The 18,963-nt window shown below is 59.4% G+C and overlaps 2 protein-coding genes across 2 annotated transcripts in view; one reads left to right on the top strand and one right to left on the bottom strand.

The window, feature by feature from the left end:
- The window catches only part of Agrn (agrin), a gene marked incomplete at its 5' end in the record, with an annotated part of 30,892 nt that continues 11,929 nt past the window's right edge, over nucleotides 1-18,963 (top strand). The window contains 9 exon segments of the mRNA XM_013504201.1: nucleotides 1-132; nucleotides 2,012-2,273; nucleotides 12,053-12,100; nucleotides 16,241-16,456; nucleotides 16,564-16,788; nucleotides 16,882-17,106; nucleotides 17,252-17,458; nucleotides 18,434-18,652; nucleotides 18,728-18,922. Of these exon segments, the coding sequence (XP_013359655.1) occupies nucleotides 1-132; nucleotides 2,012-2,273; nucleotides 12,053-12,100; nucleotides 16,241-16,456; nucleotides 16,564-16,788; nucleotides 16,882-17,106; nucleotides 17,252-17,458; nucleotides 18,434-18,652; nucleotides 18,728-18,922 (1,729 nt within the window).
- Nucleotides 9,914-12,017, bottom strand: LOC106146604. The gene is made up of 2 exons (XM_013504202.1): nucleotides 10,915-12,017; nucleotides 9,914-10,357 (listed from the first exon to the last, which is right to left on the bottom strand). The coding sequence occupies exons 1-2, from the start codon at nucleotides 11,661-11,663 to the stop codon at nucleotides 10,336-10,338; spliced, it is 771 nt and encodes a 256-aa protein (XP_013359656.1). The 5' UTR covers nucleotides 11,664-12,017; the 3' UTR covers nucleotides 9,914-10,335.

Here is an 18,963-nt window from a genome sequence, read left to right as displayed (position 1 = left end):
CTGCTCGGCGCCCGCGGGACGTGCCCAGAGCGCGCGCTGGAGCGGCGCGAGGAGGAGGCGAACGTGGTGCTCACCGGCACGGTGGAGGAGATCCTCAACGTGGACCCGGTGCAGCTCACGTACTCTTGCAAGGTGGGCCGCCCTCACCGCGCCCCCGCCTCGCGGGCCGGGCCCCTCCCCCGCGCGCCGGCCGCCCTGCGGGACCCCGGGCCCGAGCGTGGGAACGCGCCCCGGACGCTCCGCAGCCCCCGCTCGCGCTCCCTTGGAGACCGCCAAGCCTCCGGGTGAGGCGCCAGGTCCCGGAAAAGTCTGGAGCGCCGGGGGAAAGTTTGTACGGTGTCGCTGCGGTCCCTCCCGTGGGGCCCAGGCGCAGGATTCGTGGTGGGGCTGCCCTTCCGCCCGAGCCACCCTTCATCGGAACAAGTGCGCCTCCCCCTGCACCCCCGCCGTGGAGGACGGAGGTTGCCGCATCCCTCTCCACCGTCCAAAGAAAAGGGATAGGGCCAGAACTAGTATGGTCAGTCCTGTCCCCCACCCGCGTCCCAGAGGCCTTTACCAGAGCGAGAGGGTGGTCGGGAAAGAAAAAGGACACACAGCCCGGTGACCTGGCCGCGGAGCCGCCGCAGTGACTGGGTGTGGGGCCGAGCAAGGGGGAGACGGGCCCTGGCGGAGGCCTGGGGGGGTCGGGGGTAGGGGCAAGTGCTGGGTCCTGCTCCCTGAGGAACTGGACCTGGCCATTGGGGCTTTGCCCTGCTTTTCCTTCGGCTGGATCTGGAGCCCTCAGAATAGGTGTGGGGGTTTTGCCCGCAGTCTGCAAGGGAGGGGTCCCGGGACTGGGATGATACTTTTCTCTGACCCCACCAAACCACCATCCTGGACCAGCAATCGGTCGTTCCTACTCCATGGAGATGGTGCTTCTTTCAGAGTGGCCTGTGCAGCTACAGCTGGGATCCCCCAGCCGGGCCCCCTCCCCTCACCGCCAGGGCACTTTGCCAAGTCCCTGCAGGATTTTCTCCACTTCCTCTGGCTGCTTCTGGGTGTGGTTGGGGTGGGGTGGATGGCTGTGAAAGCCCAAAGACCCTCCCCCTGCCTGGCTTAGGATCCTACTATGTGCGGTGGCAGTGGCGGGGAGGACAGGACACTTGAGGCTCTGCAGTGGCTGGAGGGGTTCCTGCAGATGCCGCAGTCCTCGGGCTCCCAGCAGCTGGCCAGGTGGACAGGCTACCCATTGTCTTTCACCGCCCCCCTTGCAGAAGCCCAGGCCCCAGACTCCCAGAGAAGGGGCCTCTCTGCCCAGGGCACCTTTCCAGCCAGTGCACAGGCCCACAGGCCTGTTCCTGTGGGTGCTGCCTGGGGGTGCTGTGTGTTTCAGGCTTAGTCAGAGCAGGTGCCCTGAAGGCACCAGGAGGAGAAGGTGGAGGGTGAGGCTACCTTGAGCTGCCCCAACTTGACTTTGCGGTTACTGCTGCCTTGACTGCATGGGCTGTGGAGCTTCTGGAGGGCCCCCTCCAGGGAGGAAGGTTTCAGCCCACCCACAGGGCTTCATGGACCCTAGCTGGCCCCTGATCCTGAAGCCCTTTGGCCGTGGTTGCTGGCTTTGACCACCACAGTGGCCAGAGTAGAGGCCAGTGGGTGGAGGCAGAAGATGGTGCTCCAGACCCAGGGGCCCATTCTAAGATGTAGCCAGCACCAAGGTTTGCTCTAGATGTGGCTGGGGTTGGCTAGACCTGTGGTGTGGACCTGCTTCCTGGGGGCAGGGATATATTCATGGTGGCTTAACCGTGTGTGTGGCACTAAGGGACCAGTGGTGTTCAGCATGAGTGTGGATTTCTGTAGCCTGTGCCGAAGGTTCACCCAAATATCTGCACATATCTCTGTCCGGACTAGGGTCAGATGTGGATGTTTGACCAGAGCCACTGAGGCCAGAGTATGGGCGTGCTCAGACGCTCAGTTGGCACCCTTCCCTGAGAGGGAGGAGGACCAATGACCCCTGCTCATGTGTCCATTGCAGGTTCGAGTCTGGCGGTACTTAAAGGGCAAAGATGTGGTGGCCCAGGAGAACCTGATGGATGGCGGCAACAAGGTGGTGATCAGTGGCTTTGGAGACCCCCTCATCTGTGACAACCAGGTGTCCACTGGGGACACCAGGATCTTCTTTGTGAACCCAGCTCCCCCCTATCTGTGGCCAGCCCACAAGAATGAGCTCATGCTCAATTCCAGCCTCATGCGGATTACTCTGCGGAACCTGGAAGAGGTGGAGTTCTGTGTAGAAGGTGCGTGCAGGGGTTCATGCAGGGGCTGGTGGTGGTCAGGGTACAGGCAGAGAGGGCAGCAGGTAAGGGCAGAGGGGGCAGGTTTGTAGATGGTGGAGTGTCCTGTTGTCCTCTGGGCTGGCTGGATTGGGGGAGGCACAGAAGAGTTTGCCATGGGCTGGAGTGTCTTGCTGCCGGGTTGTGGTCCAACCTCCGCCCTGCTTCCTGGCTCCCTGGCCTTACTGCACCTCTAGACATGCAGAAGTCGGCAGCCTCAAGTGTTTAGACATCTCTCCTCATAGGCTGAAGAGAGCCCCATCCCTGCAAAGAACCTGGTCTCCTATGCTTCCGCTCTCACTCCTCCTGTGTCTCCTCTGTCCCACTCAGAGGGCCTTTTCCTAGGGGAGAAGCTGGCCCAGGTGAATGGATACCAGCTGTCATGTTCCTTCAGAAGCCCCAACATCTGTCTAGACTGGGCCCTTGTGTTCGAGCAAACCCTTAACATTTTGGCACAGAGATTGCTGGGTGAGGGCTTCCCTGTGTTCCAGAGGCCTGTGGTTGTGGTTTCTGAGATTTGCTTTACTAGGTGGGTGTGGAATCCCCAAACCTCTCACTAGCAGGTCTCCCCCTCCCTTAGGACAGCTCTGGTTGGGGCTAAGACCTTGCTCAGGGAATGTGGCAGAAAAGTATAGGAACTTGTCGCCCCCACATCCTGTCTGCTCCTTCTTGGTGTGCCTGCTGTGTGTCAAGAAGGATGTAGGGTGAGCGGTGTGGGGGATGGAGGGAAACTTCCTGTCCAGGGCAGTGGCAAGGGTTGTGCCTTCCGGTGCTCTGATGTCCTCTGTTGGCCAGCAAGAAAGTCCTTTCTCCTATCTGCCTTGCGGCTTTGCTGCTGGCTTGATTCCTCAGAAGTATTCACAGTGGCCTAGGAAGCTCTGTGCAGGGGGAACAGCACAGCCCAGAGCTGAAAGGCCTTTCCTCCAGCTGCAGTTAGCTGCTTCTGGGCTGCCTCCAGGTCCTGGATCCAGCTCTGTTGAGACAAACTCAGCTGTGGGGACCTGAGCCTGCCCATTCTACTGCAGGGACCAGGAACCTAGCCCTGCCCTGGAAGCTTGTGGTCTAGGAAAAGATGGAGGTGTGGTGTGGATGTGGGGCAGGATGGGGTCAGTGATGTCCAGTTTTGGGAGTGGGTAGGAAGCCAGAAAAGGAGGGTCAGGGCCCAACAATCCCTTGTCTCTGCCAGACCTAGAAGGCAATCAATCATTAACCCTGTAGCTGGGTGGGTCCAGCCTGAGGGTCCATGACTCAGTAACTGAGGTCCTGCTGTGGGGTCAGAGGTCACATGGAGGGAGGATCACCCTGGGCAAAGGAAGGCGTGGCGTCTCTCCAGAGCTGCTCTGCCCATGCTAGGCCCTGGTACTGGTGGTGAGAAGGCCAAGGCTGAGCGGTGGGATGGCCCCTAGTGGTGTGACTGGACCTACCTTATGTGTCCAGAAGTGGCCATGGATGGTGGCCATGCAGAGACCATTCTAGGACCGGAGGTCCAGGTGGGAACCGGGACCCATAGGCCAGTACACAGCCAGCTAAGGAGAGGGCTTATGGGAAGCTGGGAGCCTGGGCTGTGACGAAAGGTGCTGAGCTCACAGGGACCTTTTTGGAAGCAGACCAGAGCCCTAGGCTGGAGAAGGACCATCCTCAGTCTGCATGGAGTGAGAGGTAGGGATTAAGGATTTAGGACTGCACCATCCCTCACTGTAGTGGGCACAAGCCAACTCCTCCCCTTTGACCCCCATCCTGCCCCTGCCACAGGGTAAAGTCTGGGTGTCACCACCACACTGCCCTGAGGGGCACCTGCTGCGGGGGCACACAACTGTCCTGCTTCTAGAGCCTTCTTTTCCTCAGTTTCTCCCTGGCCAGCTGGGGTTTCCTGGCCCTGTCCAGTCAGCCCAGCCCCCAGCCCCCAGAAAGGCTCCTCCCTGGTCCTTGCCTGGGGAGCTACATTCCTGGCATAACTGAGACAGGTATGTGCCCCTCCCTTGCGCCACCTTTGGGCAGGGGAGGCTGTTCCTTTGGAAAGGAGCCCCCCTCCACCCCCTGCTTTGTGTGGGTAGTGGCCTGTTTCTCTCCAAGCAGGAGCCTGCTTTGGGCAGCCTTTGGCCACATTGGATCTGGGCACTTCCCCATCTGCCGTCCTCCACCAACTTCAGGAGAAGTCCTGGTACCTCCCTGAAGCCCTTAGGAGGGACACAGGTATGGCTAGGGCCCTTCCCTTTGCAGGACCAGAGAAAGGAAGTGTTGTCTGCCCTGCCAGGGCCTGGCAGAGGGATAGGGCAGGGGGCCAGGGTTGGAATGATCCTGGTGCCTGCCCAGTCCTGAAGCCAAGGGTCCTGGCAGCTGTGCTCCCTGACCCCTCCTGGCCAGATAGGTTCCTGCTGAACCCTTCCGTTGCCAGATCAGCTGCCCAGGACCTTCAGGAGGGTAGTCCTGGGGCAGGCTGGAGACACAATGGGTGCCAGGGCAGTGGGTGGGTATGGCCTGTACCCGCAGTAGGAGGTACCTGGGCTATAGGGAGAATGTTGGCTGGGCCAGCTCCCTCTGCAGTCTGGTGGTCACCTTGTGTCCCCACCTCCTGCTAAAGTAGGTGGCTGTGCGCCCCTCCCCCACCACCCCACCAGTGCCCCTGACAGCCCGTCCCCTAGGCAGGTCCAGGCTGGAGGCTGCCTGCCACTCTGATCTGCTTCCGTAGTTCGTGGAGGGGCTCCCTCTTCTCTTCCCACCAAAGGTGCTGATAGGAAGCCTGAAGAACTAAATTTGTTCCTCTGGGTTTACCTGGGTCCACCTGATGGCTCTAGGGGTGGGCTGTGCTAGAACAGTGATGGTGACCATGAATTTTGTAGGGTGATCTGCCTTTAGGCAGGGGAAGAGGGCAGGCTTGAGCTGGTGGATAAGAAACAGCTCTTGGGTTTTTCCAGAATCACCCCACCTCCTGGATCCCCACCAGAGAAGAGCCCCAGCTTCCATTCTTCCCAGCAGATTGGAAATGGAAGAGTTTTTTGAAACCACCGCCCCCCTGTTTACTGGGCCTTCCCTGGTAGATGCAGGATGGCCCTCATAGCACTCTATGGGTGTGGGACCTGTGCCGTGGGACAGGACAGAAGGTGGAAGTTGTTGTTAAGGTCTGAGGCTGCAAAGAATAAGGAGGGTCTGTTCCAGAGGAGGGTCACAGCCAGCCCCGGGTTATTCCAGCTGTGCCTCTGTTTCTCTGCTATTGCAGGCCAGGCTGTACTGCTTCCTTCCTGAAAGGCTAATGCCCCTAACCCACAGGATCAAAGCCTGCCGTGTCACCACAGGAGGGTGGAAAACAGCTGTAGAGACCTGCCCCTTCCCGCTGTGAACCTGGCTTGCTCGACCCAGGCCAGTGGCTCACTTTAGAGCTCAGGCTGAGGCCTGGCAAGTTCTGAGCCCCACCCTGCACCCTAGTAGCCTCTTTCCCCTGGGGCTTCCCTGAGGCTGTGCTGAGGAGCTACACCCACCTTCCCACACTTACCAGCTAGATGGGTCTCTGCCCCACAACTGTTCCCAGGCTGCACTGGGCTTAGGAGTGGTCACATGTGAGCCCAGGCTTGGCAGGACTGTGGCTGGGAGCTGCTGCAGGTCTCTGGTAGAGCCTTCAGGGAGAGGGGCCCCCCTCCCCCCATCCTGAGAACTTTTTCTGAGGAAGCCCCCTGCAGGGGCTGCTCACAGCAGGACCTGGGAAAAGAGCTGGCCTCATCCGGCCTTCCCTGCATTGTCTCCCTGGAGTGGAGCCATGGGAGAGAGGAGCACTCTCCTCACAGACAGGGCTGTTTCCAGCTGTGACCTCATATGTGCTTGTATGTGAGTGTGCATGTAGCTGCAGCCCCTACTGTGATAATCGGTGCTCTCCAGGTTCTGCCAGAGCCCTGGCTGGTCTGGTGTGTCTGATTCCTGCACCCTCCTTTCTCTGGAGGATGCTCTAGTCAGGCCAGTGCATTGGGAGGAAGCAGCCTCTGTCCTCACGCACGTGTGAGTCCCAGGCTCTTCGGTGTGGGTTGACCAGCCTGCTCCACCTGCTGTGTCCGGCTGTGTGCCTACTGGAGGGCTGCTATTTCTGTGGGTTGAGGCAATGGTGAGGACAGGGGAGGGTTCTAAGACCTGTCGGGTCTACTGTCACTTACATGCCTGTCAGACCTAAGGCTGGTGCAGATGCCCCTGCCCCTAGCCAGAGGTAGACAGGGCAGCTAGACATCAGGCAAGGATGGGGCCCTGGGCCCTGCTTGGCCACTGCCATGTCCCTGTGCCCTGGGCAAGGGGTGAGCATACACTGGGCTAATGGGAGGGGAGGGGATGTGTGCTGTTGGCTGGGCAGTGAGACACAGTTGTGAGGAATTCTTGTCACCTCTGAGTCCACCCTGCTGGGCTCAGATGGATTTCCAGACGCTGTGGACATGGGAGGGAGCCACTGGGTCCCCTTTGAGCCCAACTCCCCAGCACCCTGCTTCCTCTGAGGCTCTGCCTCTGCCCCTCTTTTTCTCTGTCTTTCCTATTTATCCTAGCACCTACCTGGCCAGCACCTCCATACGGAGCCCCCTGGAACTTGGACCCTTGGTACTGGGTGGCATGACCCCTGTTGTGCCCACTCCTCTCCTGTGTCTGGTGCCTCTCTCCTTGCCCAGCATGGCTGGACTCTTGGCAGGGAACTAGGCTCTCCTGATTCAGCAGGCACTGACCAAACCAGCGTACTACCCTGGCTCCACCAGCATTCCCTTTTACCTGGAGATGGATTTTCCTGGCTAAACTGGGAGGGGAAGGACAGAGGGTATGGGTGGCTCCACCCTATCCCTACACCCCCTGGTGGTCATGGCAGATCCTCAAGCCAGGTGGAGCCCTCCAGATCCGAAAGCCTGAGAGTCTGCCCTGCAGGCTGTTGCCCTTGTCCCTGTCCCCCCAGGTCTCTGTGCTGGGCTAGCTGGAAGCTTCCTGAGCTTGCTCCCATCTTGGCTTTGGTAGTTGCCTTCTGATCTATGCAAGCCCCCTCCCCTTACTGGTCTGTGTGCCAGTGTCACCCCAGGAGGCCACATTTCCTGCCTGCTGCCCCCCATTCATTTGACATGTCACAATGTATCCTCCCCACAGCCTGTTGTGGACTCTGAGCCCTGCCCAGGGAGGTGCAGACAGACAGGAAGAGCCCTGGGTTAGGGGTGCTCAGCCAACTGAGTAGTGAGAGATGGAATGGAACAGTCAGCCCTGCTGTGCTGCTGCCCCAGATTTTCATTTAATCTTGCCACCTGCACAGCAAGCTGTCAGATAGGGGCCAGGTTGTTGGTGGGCACAGGTCTGATCTGTGGCTGGAGGATGACCTGGCTTCACCTGAGGCTGGAAGATGACCTGGGCCTACAACCTGAGACTGGCCAGAGAACCACCCAAAGCAGCCTCCATCTCAGAAGCTGGCTGTCACCCAGCAGTGACGTCCTGTCCTGAACTGCCCATTGTCTGCCAAGACTGAGGGGGAGGGGAGGGTACAGGCTGAGACCCAACATCAGTAGGCCATAGGATGGGGGACACTGTCCCACCTGTACAGGGCCAGCCACACCCGGGTGGTCTGGGCCAGAAAGAGGCGGTTTGTTGTACTTGATGCCAAGGCAGCTCCTTTCCCTACTGAGCAGGACACTCCAAGATCCTTATGGATGAGTGGGTCACCACAGGTTAGATGGCATGGTATGTCTGCAGGTGATGGCTGGGCAGGGCCCCTGGGGCAGGCAGTACTTGCACAGCACTAACCTGCAGGTAGTTTCACTACAAGGGTTTCCAACCACCCTACCCTCCCACACACCCTGCTTTCTGGAGGGTGGAGGAGTCATCTGCATGTGAATGAGGGATAGGTTGCTAGTGGGCTGAGCTCTCTGCTCCCTCTAGTTGCATTCTCCCGCCTCCCCAGCAGAGCCCTGGTGGTCACCCTGAGAACAGGGGGTGGGGTCACCCTCAGTGTATGCCTGAAGGTAGAGTGAAGTTGAGGATGCATGGTGACAGACATTCCATGCCACAGGCATTCAGCAAGTATACCCACGTGCTGGGAGAGTTGGGATGCCTGATGTGGCAGCTCTTAAATGCATGTTGCTGGCGATGTGAGCCTAGAGTCCAGGGGTCTGGTTCCTGGCTCAGAGTATCCAGTACGTTCTGGGGCATAAGCCTGCGTGGGCTGGTCAAGGCTGAATGATTTTGCCTGAAGATCCCAAAATAGCTGCTGTAGCCTGAGCTCCCCTCCCCACTGGGCCAGGGCTTCAATGGTTCTTTGTTTCTGGAAGGCATCCCGCCCCAACAGAGGCCTGGTAGGGTCAGGCTGTCTGTCTGGTTGCCCCCACACCCTGCCCAGAGCCCATTCCCAGTGTTAGTCTGGGCCAGGCCCACACCCCCATGAGAACATCCAGAAGGCTGTCTGTTGGGACTCCTTCCATGGCAGATCCCAGGGTCTCTGCTAAGAGGGTCTCTGCTAAGGGGAACAAACATCCCAGGCAGCATTCTACACCTCCCTGGCTGCCACCCTTTCCTGGGGGCTGTCACTGCCACTCAGACCCACCCCCGACACCATTTCCCAGACTCCTGCAGAGCTCACCCAGGACACGCGGGCTGCAGGTGATAGCAGCCCACAGCAGTGTGTGGGTGTGCGGCCTGCTGAGCATTGCCAGGACTTGGTCCCTGGCACTTTATCCAGCAGTAAGAGGCAAATGGAAAAATGTTCAGGGAGTTCTTCTGGGCTCCCCATACCAGGTTCTTCCTCTGCACTCTAGGCCTACCTCTGCCCTGAAAGATAAAAACTCAGACCCTGCCCTGGGCACCGCATGCCAGGACACTATCAGTGTGCCTCAGGCAGTGCCAAGGTCCAGTGGGGGTGGTTGGGTGACAGGGGCTCCCTGAGGGGAGAGTGAGGCTGGGCCAAGGTCTCCAGGTGGCTTGTGGCGGGCCCAAATTCAAACCCCCTGCAAGGTTTCACTTAAATGAGGCATGGGGGCCACAAGATGAGAGGACCCCAAACACAGCCCACCTTGGATAGTTCAACTCTTGGCCTGTGGTGGGATGGGCTCAACTCTCATGTGGGAGTGGCACATCTCACCTGGGTTCCCCAGCCAAGGTGGGATGGGTGAGGGTTAGGGGCAGCTGGGGTGGAGGAGTTGCCTGGGCAGGTTGGGGGCAGCCTATGGGATGGAGGGACCTTGGGAGGGTCAGCTGGAGGCCATGGGGGTGTTTGTGGCCGGTGTGTAGGGCCCTGGGTCCCAGAGACTTGGCTAGTGATTCTAGTAATTCTAGGAACAGAGTGTAGTAGTGCTTCCTTCCCAGAGCAGACTGAAAAGATGCCAGGGAGTGACAGGTGAACACGTGCACCTGGTAGGGCTGTGTGACTGCAGCTGGGCTGAGCGCTCTGCGTGCTGTCTGGAGGAGTCCTGGAAGAGTAACCTGGCCTAAAGGAGAAGAGAACCCATATGTAGGGAGGACATGCCATTCCTGGGCAGGAGAGGCACAGAGGAGCAGGGCCAGTGGGAGGTGTGGTGGCACTGAGGTTTCTAAAGGACTACAGGTAAGCGGGATGTGTTGACATAATCCTGTCATTCCAGCACTCTGAGGCTGAGGCAGGAGGATCACAAGATCCAGCCCAGCCTGTGCAATTTAGTAATTTAGTTAGATCCTGTCTCGAAATAAATGAGTTAGGGATTATGGTATAGTTTAGTGTGAAAGCCCTAGGTTCACTTATCAGTACTGCGGGAGGGGGAACTGCAAAGAGAAAAAGACTGCAGGTAGTGAAGGTGGGGTGTTGCTGGTGTTGGCTGTAGAGATGATCACGTGGTGACGCCGGCCATGGAGGGTGGACGTGGGGATGGTGGAGGCAGAATGGGATACCCAAGGTTGCAGGGAGCTGGATCCAGGCAGGGCCAGGCAAAGGGAGATCTCACCCAGGCTTGAAGCTGGCCCCCAGGGGTGTGGCGACTCTTGAGTTCCCAGGGTGGCCTCCTGGGGGCGTGCCACGCCCATGGGACCTCAGTGGGAGTTCTGGCAGTTATTTGCATGTGACTCAATTGCATGTTTGCTCACCTCTGGAAGGCAGCAGAGGGTGCACTGGTAGTTTTGAGTGTTGGGGGAGGCGGGCGAGGCAGTTTCTGGACCTATCACCTTGCCTGCACTCGACAGCTTGTACTATACCTACTTGGCCCTTGGATCCCCACCTGGGACTACAGCAAGCAGCAGCAGAAATACAATGACAAATGCAGACATACAGAACCCCAAAACCCGGTCCTTTGTGCAGACCTGAGCCCCTATGGTGACTCAGAAGCCTCAGCCCCACCCGGCCCTAGCCCAGCTGCAGGATGAGGTGAAGATCCCCGGCCTAGCCCACGCGCAGCCCCGCCACCGGCCCAGTATCTGCAGCCCTCTAGCTCAGCATGGCTTGGGACCCAGACCCCAGCACCTACACCCAGCCCCTTGCCCCTCCCAACGCTGTCCCTTTTGTGTCACTTGGTCTTCGGCCTCTCCCTCTCCTGCTCGTCCTTTCTTTGCGCTCTGAACTCGACTCCCAGCGGGCGTCGGGGTCCCCTGAGGCGCCTTCCTTTGTCTATGCTCCCCGCCTGCCTCTCCACTCCGGCCCCTCACTCACCGGCCTGGGGAGGGCGAGGAGCTGCTTCGGGGCGGGGTGCCTCTGCTGCCGCCTTTCTTCTCCGCGCGCCGCACCGCCCGCGCTCCACCGCGCTCCCGTTTGCCAGGCGCGCGCCGCCAGGCCCTGCTCCCGAGTCCCGCCGCTGCTCCAGCGCCAAGCTCTGTCCGGGGTGGGGAAGGAGCCAGCTGGTGTCGGCTGGCCGGGGTGGCACAGCCCTGCGTCCTCCTCCGTCTGTCTCCGAGCCCACCTTGGGGATTTCTACCCGCGGACAATTCTGCACACCTCCGGGGATGCGAGTGGAGGGCTGGAGAGGGCCTGGAGCCTCCCAGGCTGGGGCTGGGGTGGAACTTTGAGAGTGGCGCTGCCCCAGGACCCAGTATGGGTGGAGTAGCCCTATTGAGGACTAAGGGCGCTCCGTGAGGACCCACACAGCAGAGCAGGCAGAGCCGGGCCATGCCACCACTGCTGCTGGAGCGCCGACCCGGGCCGCAGCCGGGTGTCTCCGTGCTGGTGCGGTACTTCATGATCCCTTGCAATGCCTGCCTCATCCTGCTGGCCACCTCCGTGCTGGGCTTCGCTGTGCTGCTCTTCCTCAGCAACTGTACGTGGCTGCTGGGTGTGGCTGTGTGGGTGTGGCCCAGGGGCTCTGCTTTTGCTGGCCAAGCCCTGCTTCTCAGCTGTCGAGGTTTCCAGGGTAGGCAGCTCACGGCAAGGTCAGGGTCCTTGATGGCTCGTATAGGATGGGCCATTTCTGGGGCTCTTTTGGGCCCCTCAAAGGGCTGAGCTGAGCCTCATCCTGCTGGGCAGAAACAACTTACTGCAGTTCTGCGTATCTTATTGGTGTCCGAACCAGAAAGGGGGTGGTGCAGAGACAGGGCCTGGGGCTGGATTCCTCTGGGGAAGCAGGTGGCTGCTTGACTCCTGCTGCACGCAAACAGGTGCCAGGCCAGGACCATGCCACTTGAAGGGCAAAGGCGCATGGGCTACTGTCTTCATCATCCAAGGCCTCTGCCAGTCTGTGGGGATTGGGGCTAGGCACCTCAGCTTTCCAGCCTGGATCTCTGGGAAAGGGGTAGGGTGGGCAGAAGAGTGGGACGAGGAGACTGCAGGCTGTCTGACTTGAGATTATCTTTTCCAGACAAACTTGGGACCCACTTCACGCCAGCCCCTCTGATGCCTCCTGATGGTGAGTGGGGGCACCCAGTGGGCAGGGCCCCTTGGGATTGGGCTGTGCTGCTGTGTGGTGCTCTAGGGGTGTCTGAAGAGTCCACAGGGCGGGCAGTGCCAGGGCCTCTGTCTCAGCCTCTGGCCAGTGCACACGAGCAAGGGCCCTAACTCCTGTGGGCCTCAGCCTCCATAATGGGAAAAGTCTTGACACCCACAGTGGTGAGGTGATGTTGGACAGTGGCTGTGAGGTGCAGGGGCAGTGGGGTCAGGGTTTGGCCATGGTGGGGGCTTCTTCTCTTTTGTCGTCCTTGTCTTGGATCAGGAAGAGGTGGGGCTGGACAGCAGCTGGAAACAGCACAGAAGAAAGACTGGTGGGGGCAGGGCAGGGCAGGGAAGGGCTCAGCTGGACCAGAGACAGCTGTCTGAGGAGGGCCTTCTGGACCTGGGTCTGTGCAGGCTGGAGTGGGGAGGGTGAAAGTAATGGCTGGAGCAGGTTGGCCTTTGTGACTGCTTTGTGGCATGTGGTTAAGCCTCCCAGTGAGGTGCTGGTGTGTGGGCCTGTGTAATTATGCTAATGTCAGGGACAGGAAGCTGGTGCTGCAGGCTCAGAGGACAAGGGCCTCACAGCCCCTCACCCAGCCTGGTCCTTCAGCAGGGAGCAGGAGCTCCAGGTTCATTCTGTTTCCACCCAAGCTCTGAGTCCTGTGGAAAGGGTACCTGTCCAGGTCCACAGACGTGCAAGTCCAGAGCTGTCTGCATATAGGGCAGAGCTGTGGCTTTGTCCTGACCAAGACATGGATAGGGAGAAAATGGAAGAATGCTGTTGTAGTGACTGTGAGTCTCTGGGAATAGAGCCCTGGGTTCTCCCAGAATGCACCCCTAGCTTCCATAGTCCGTGTCACTTCCTGGCTCTTGGCAGTGTGTGTCAGGGTGGCTAGAGGATGTGGCATGGCCCTCATCAGGCTGCTCCCATGAGACCATGAAGGCCTCAGCATGCCAAGCCCCACCTGGAATGTGGGGAGGGGAGCCTGTGATAGGGGTTGCTTTCCCCTTTCCTGAGATACAAGAGCCCTTTGGGTCAAGGGAGCATGTCACCACTGTGTAATACGTGGTTTGAGGAATTTGCAAGAGCTACAGGAACCAGTGGCTGGCAGAGTATGTGACTAAATGGGCAGCCAGCTTGTCTTAGACTGCTGTCCCTCTCCTGGATTTGGGGACAGGAGGGCATGGCCCAGAACAGCCAGTACTTCTTTTTGAGATAGGGTCATGCTATGTAGTTCAGGTTGGCCTTGAATTTGCAGCAATCCTCCTGCTTCAACCTCCCAGGTGCTGGAATTACAGGCATGCACCAACATGCCCAGCAGTCCTCACATTTTACAGGAAGGGCCAAGCTCACCCACTGGTACAGGCTGTGAGACCAGTCTGGGCTGGGGCTTGGCTGGGGCCTGGGGCTGGGTACTGAGTGTCCATAGCCCTTGGGCAGAAGGCATGGCACTGGCTTGGCTGAGATGGGAGGACACTACCCCCTCTCAACATCCTCAGTCTCTTGGTGGAGCATCCCTCTCCCCTGACAGTCTGCCCTCCCCCAGCTGCACACATCGCTCCCTTGCCTACACCCAGCCGGCTTTTGCCTGCTGATGGACACTGGCCATGGCCATCACTGTACACAGAGGCCCTCATACCTTGACACAAGTAGGGTTTGGGGCATCTATTCCATCCCCCAAGCCCGAGACCAGGAGGAAAGTTAAATATACCCACTGCAAACGGTGGCTATAAAAAGCTGATGCCGCCTCCGATGCTGCAAAGAATTCAGGCCCAGCGGAAGCGGTCGTGCAGAGCTGATCAGGCAGGCATGGCAGGGCCCCAGAGGTGACACACTGGAGGTCCAGGGCTGAAAGGTACCCCGGAGCCACCTGCATTTATGAGCGGGGGTATTGGCAAAGACCAGGTGCACGGGAGATGGCTAAGGCCAGCTGTGCTATTCACTAGCTGTGTGACTTTGTGTGAGGGCCTCCCTCTTCTGCCCAGTGCACTTGAGGAAGGCATCAGACTCGTGCAGGGTGTTGCTGCCATGACAGGCTCTGTGTTGCCTGTGTGTAGTGCCTGTGTACACCGTCTGTAGGTGGTTTCTGCCTATGCCTGTCCTTATGTTCAATTGAGAAACTTATGTTGAGCTTCTGTGACCTTCTAGTCCCTAGGGAAAGGAGGCAGTTCACAGCCATCGTGAAGGCTCCAGGTACACAGGAAGGAGCAGCTCCTCACCAAGCCTAATGACCTGAGCATGGGAGAAAGTGAGGGGTTCTGTGGGTGGTTAACAATGTGCACCCAGGTGCAGCAGTCCCTGGCTTTGAGGTCAGGCCTTGGGAGAGGTCTGGCGGGCCCAGGGCGACCAGGTAGAGAGACAACTGAGCCTACAGCCCAGGCGTAACAGCAGGCAGATGAGCCTGGGTGTAGCGAGGCCATAGTCCACGATCCTTGGGGAGACTTCAACAGGTGCAGCCAAAGCCCAAGAGCATCCACAAGTGTTTACTGCTTTGGCTTGGGGGCAGAGGGTTGAGTCACAGAGGGGTCCCACGGGAGAGAGGAAGATGACAGCCAGTCATGAAGAGGGTCTACAGGCAGACATGGTTTGAGTTTGGTTTGAGCCAGAGCAAAACAAAGGCCTATGGTGATGGCCTATCGCTATATTGTAGCACACGCTCCAAATAGTGCTTGGGCTGGGTACCCTGTACTTTACCATCTAACCTTACAGTCCCAAGAGATGAGTCCTGTTGTCTCCATTCACAGACAGAGATGCTGAGGCACAGTGAGGGACAGCATGCCCCCAGGATCTGAGGGGGCATAGTGAGTGGGGGACGGGAACATGGTAGCGTAGAAAAGGTGGGCCAGGTTTCCACTCAGCCTTCTGGGATTTAGGCCAAAATGCCCTACAGGCCAACAGGAGCCTGGGGTGGGCTGCTGTCATGGCAACAGCTGGCTGCAGCCTCCAGTGCACCCCACTCTTCAGGAGAGGGGTTTCATTCTGCTTCATTTCCTGAGTTTGCTGGGAGGGAAGGGGAGGGGAGGCTGCGGTCCTGTGCCTTAGTAATGGTAATTGGATCCATTAAATGTTCCTTAGCTCCAGGCAGCTGCAGCCCCACCCGTGGGTGTGCATGAACCTGGGTAGGGCCTGGGAGCCAGCCTACCTTCAACCCCAGGGCTGTGCCCAGGGATATCCTGGGCTCTGTCCTGAATGACGCTGAGTTTGTTTGTTTATTTTTTTGAGGCAGGGTCTGGTTGTGCAGTTCCGGCTGGTCTCGAACTCACAGCCACTCTCCTGCCTCAGCCTCCTGAGTGCTGGGGTTACAAGCGTATGCCCCCTTGTCCGGCTATGAGTCTGGGTTTAAGTATCTCTGTGTGGGCCCAAGGACTGGCCCCTCCTGCTACTGTGCGGGCCTGTGATTGGGTCTGCTCTGCAGCGTGAAGAACTAGGACGTTAGGAAATAAAGTGACTGTGTGGGATGAGATGGAGGCTCAGGAAGACACTGAGGGAGTTGCCCATGTGATCTCAGGGAGAGATGCTACCAACAGCCTGAGACTAGGGAGGCATGGGAGGCACAGATAGGGCTGTGGGGCTGGGGAAGATAAGGGGTGCTCAGAGAGTACAGTTTGGTGGAGAAGAGCACAGTGCAGGGCAAGAGGGAGAGCGAATGATTCAGGAAGAACTGGGCCCCTGGGGCCTAGCAGACGTGGCAGAGGATGGAGGAGGGTTAGGGTTAGGGTGGTGTGGAGACAGGTGTGGTGGACCTGGCTGCTTCCGAGAAGGGGCCCCAGAAGCTGGTGACCTGGGTTTGGGGTAGTCAGGTGAGGGCTCTGATATTGATAGAGGAGAGGACTCCTGAGCAGCACAGGGACATAGACTCCTTACAGTCAAGGTGCCCACGGGCACCTCTTGCCGTACTGGGGATTCCCTAAGGACCCTGCCCTTTTGTGAGGACACAGACATGCTCTCTGCAGTTGTAGGGTACAGGTGGGTGATGGGAGCAGGTCCTCCTGGAAGGAAAGGTCTTGGAGCTGGTGGGAACCTTGTGAGCATGTATGCAAGCCAGTCAGATGCTGTGCTGGTGGGGTGGGAATTCACACAGGCCCTGCTCTGACCACTTCTCCTGGCCAACTGCAGCGTGCAGGGGAGTGCTGTGTGGCTTTGGGGCCGTGTGTGAGCCTAGCATAGAAGATCCAGGCCGGGCCTCCTGCGTGTGCAAGAAGAGTGCCTGCCCAGCTGTGGTGGCACCTGTGTGTGGTTCAGACGCTTCCACCTACAGCAGCGAGTGTGAGCTACAGCGTGCACAGTGCGTCCTGCAAAGGCGTATCCGTCTGCTTCGCCGTGGGCCCTGTGGTGAGTGTATACATGTGTGTGTGTTCATATGTGAATGCTCATGCATGCATGCATGCATGTGTGCTCTCTCTTGGGGGGTGTGTGTTAGCCCATGCTACCACCCACAGGGTCCAGGGACCCCTGCATCAATGTGACCTGCAGCTTCGGCAGTACCTGTGCCCGCTCACCTGATGGGCAGACAGCCACATGCCTGTGCCCAGTGACCTGCCACGGGGCCCCAGAGGGCACTGTGTGTGGCAGTGATGGCGCCAATTACCCTGGTGAGTGCCAGCTGCTGCGCCACGCTTGTACACGCCAGGAAAACATCTCCAAGAAGTTTGACGGCCCCTGTGGTGAGTGCAGCCCACTGTCCCTGCGTATGCCACTTCTCTTGTGCATTCGTGTGTGAACGTGGTGACAGACCTGCCTTGGCCCTCCCACCCCAGACCCGTGCCAGGGAGCCCTCGCTGACTTGAGCTACATCTGTCGTGTCAACCCACGCACACGGCGCCCAGAGATGCTTCTGCGGCCAGACAGCTGCCCTTCCCGGCGCTCCCCTGTGTGCGGGGATGACGGGGTCACTTATGAGAATGACTGCATCATGGGCCGTGCGGGGGCCGTCCGCGGCCTGCTCCTCCAGAAAGTGCGCTCTGGCCAGTGTCAGCCTCGAGGTGCGTGGCTCCCAATCCCGTGCCATGTGTGACTGCCCACCCCTACACACCATATCCACACCACTACCTGTGTGCCCACGGGTTCCCTCTGGTTCTGGCATAGGGCCGATGCTCAGGTTTCTCTGATCCCATTGGGTCCCCACAGATCAGTGCCCTGAGGCTTGCCAGTTCAATGCCGTGTGCCTGTCTCGCCGTGGCCGTCCCCGCTGCTCCTGTGACCGTGTCACCTGTGATGGGGCCTACAAGCCCGTGTGCGCCCAGGACGGGCACACATATGACAGTGATTGTTGGCGCCAGCAGGCTGAGTGTCGGCAGCAGCGTGCTATACCCCCCAAGCACCAGGGCCTGTGTGGTGAGCACCCTGGGGCCAGGCCTGAGCCACTGGTCCCATGTTGAACCACCCTTGCCTGACATCACACACCATCTTCATCCCTCATCTTACACCTCCTGGGTTCTGGGCCAGGGCGGTTGCTCTGGGTGAGGGGAGGCTGTGACGGTGCCTGGGACCTCTGGGACAAATGCAGGCCTGCACTTGCCCATGCTGGTCACTGTAAGCCCACTGGTCCCCCTCTCCATCAGTCTGTACTACACAAGGGCACAGACAGCCTGGGTGGGCAGGAGTGGACGTGACAATGGGCTTCCCATGTGCCTGGGACACACAGCTACCAGCTCCCTTAGCCAGCATCTCCATTGGGATCTGAGGGGGCCAGTGGAGGGCAGAGGCAGCCCGGCAGTGGTAGGCGTGTCCTGTGCGGGCCAAGACTGCTATGGCCCTGCCTGCCTCTGTCTGACTTGGTCAGTGCTCTGTCCATCTTTCTGGTCTCTCTTTCTGCGTCTGTCTTCTCCGGTCCTTCCCTCTCGGCTCCGCCTCTTGTGTCTTCCAGCCTGACCTGCTGGTAGGATGAGGTGCCGCGCCTGCCCGCCAGGAGCCCACAGCCTGAGGTCTGCCCCCGGCATGGCTGGGGGGGGTGGCTCGCTGCTGCCTGGCCTTGTAGTCCTCAGAGCAAGTGGACAGATACCTCCTCCCCCATGAAGCCCTGGGCGTGACTGGGGTGCAGACTCCTCCCACCTATGGAGAGAGAGCCCCTCCTGTGCATGGGTGTCCTGGGGCTGCTAGTGGTCAGGGGTCAGTGCCCTGCTGTGGGTAGTCAGGAGGCTCCTGTGTCCCCATCCACCTCTGTCTTGTCTGTCCCTTTCTCTGCTGTGTCCTGTGCATCTGGCTCTTCCTCCACCATCCCCACCCTGGGAGAGGGATGCTGGGTGGAGCTGGGGGCTTTGCCCACAGTGGGGTGGGGGCAGGTGGGCTGAGTGCCGTGTCCTTCCCCAGCCCAGGCCCCATCTCCGTGCCATGAGGTGCAGTGTGCGTTCGGGGCGACATGTGCTGTAAAGAATGGGAAAGCTGTATGTGAGTGCCAACAGGTGTGCACAGGCATCTATGACCCCGTGTGTGGCAGTGATGGCATCACGTATGGCAGCGTGTGCGAGCTGGAGGCCATGGCCTGTGCCCTGGCGCAGGAGATCCGGGTGGCCCGCCGAGGACCCTGTGGTCAGTGGTGGGCAAGTGGATCTGGTGGGTAGGATAAGGTTTCTCGCCAGCATGGTGATTGAGCCCCCTCCGCAGACCAGTGTGGGCAGTGCCGTTTTGGAGCCCTGTGTGAGGCTGAGACCGGGCGCTGTGTGTGCCCCTCTGAGTGTGTGGCCTCAGCCCAGCCTGTGTGTGGTTCTGATGGATACACATATGCCAACGAATGTGAGCTACATGTCCACGCCTGTACTCAGCAGATCAACCTGCATGTGGTCTCGGCTGGACCCTGCCGTAAGTGGGGCCATAGGGGCCTGGTGGGCCAGGGTCCCAGG

The sequence above is a fragment of the Chinchilla lanigera genome, unplaced genomic scaffold, assembly GCF_000276665.1.
Source record: "Chinchilla lanigera isolate Chin_1 unplaced genomic scaffold, ChiLan1.0 scaffold00085, whole genome shotgun sequence".
In the NCBI taxonomy this organism is placed as follows: Eukaryota; Metazoa; Chordata; class Mammalia; order Rodentia; family Chinchillidae; genus Chinchilla; species Chinchilla lanigera.
The sequence above is the reverse complement of the archived record's forward strand: the minus strand, read 5'-3'. Positions and strand labels throughout refer to the sequence as shown.

Excerpts from the sequence above, each read along its gene's own strand:
- LOC106146604 (XM_013504202.1), bottom strand. The coding sequence starts at position 11,663 with ATGGCCCATCCTATACGAGCCATCAAGGACCCTGACCTTGCCGTGAGC. Across the intron at positions 10,358-10,914 it reads TCCTCGCCCTCCCCAGGCCG|AGGTGAGCAAACATGCAATT; the intron begins GTGAGTGAGGGG and ends GCTGCCTTCCAG.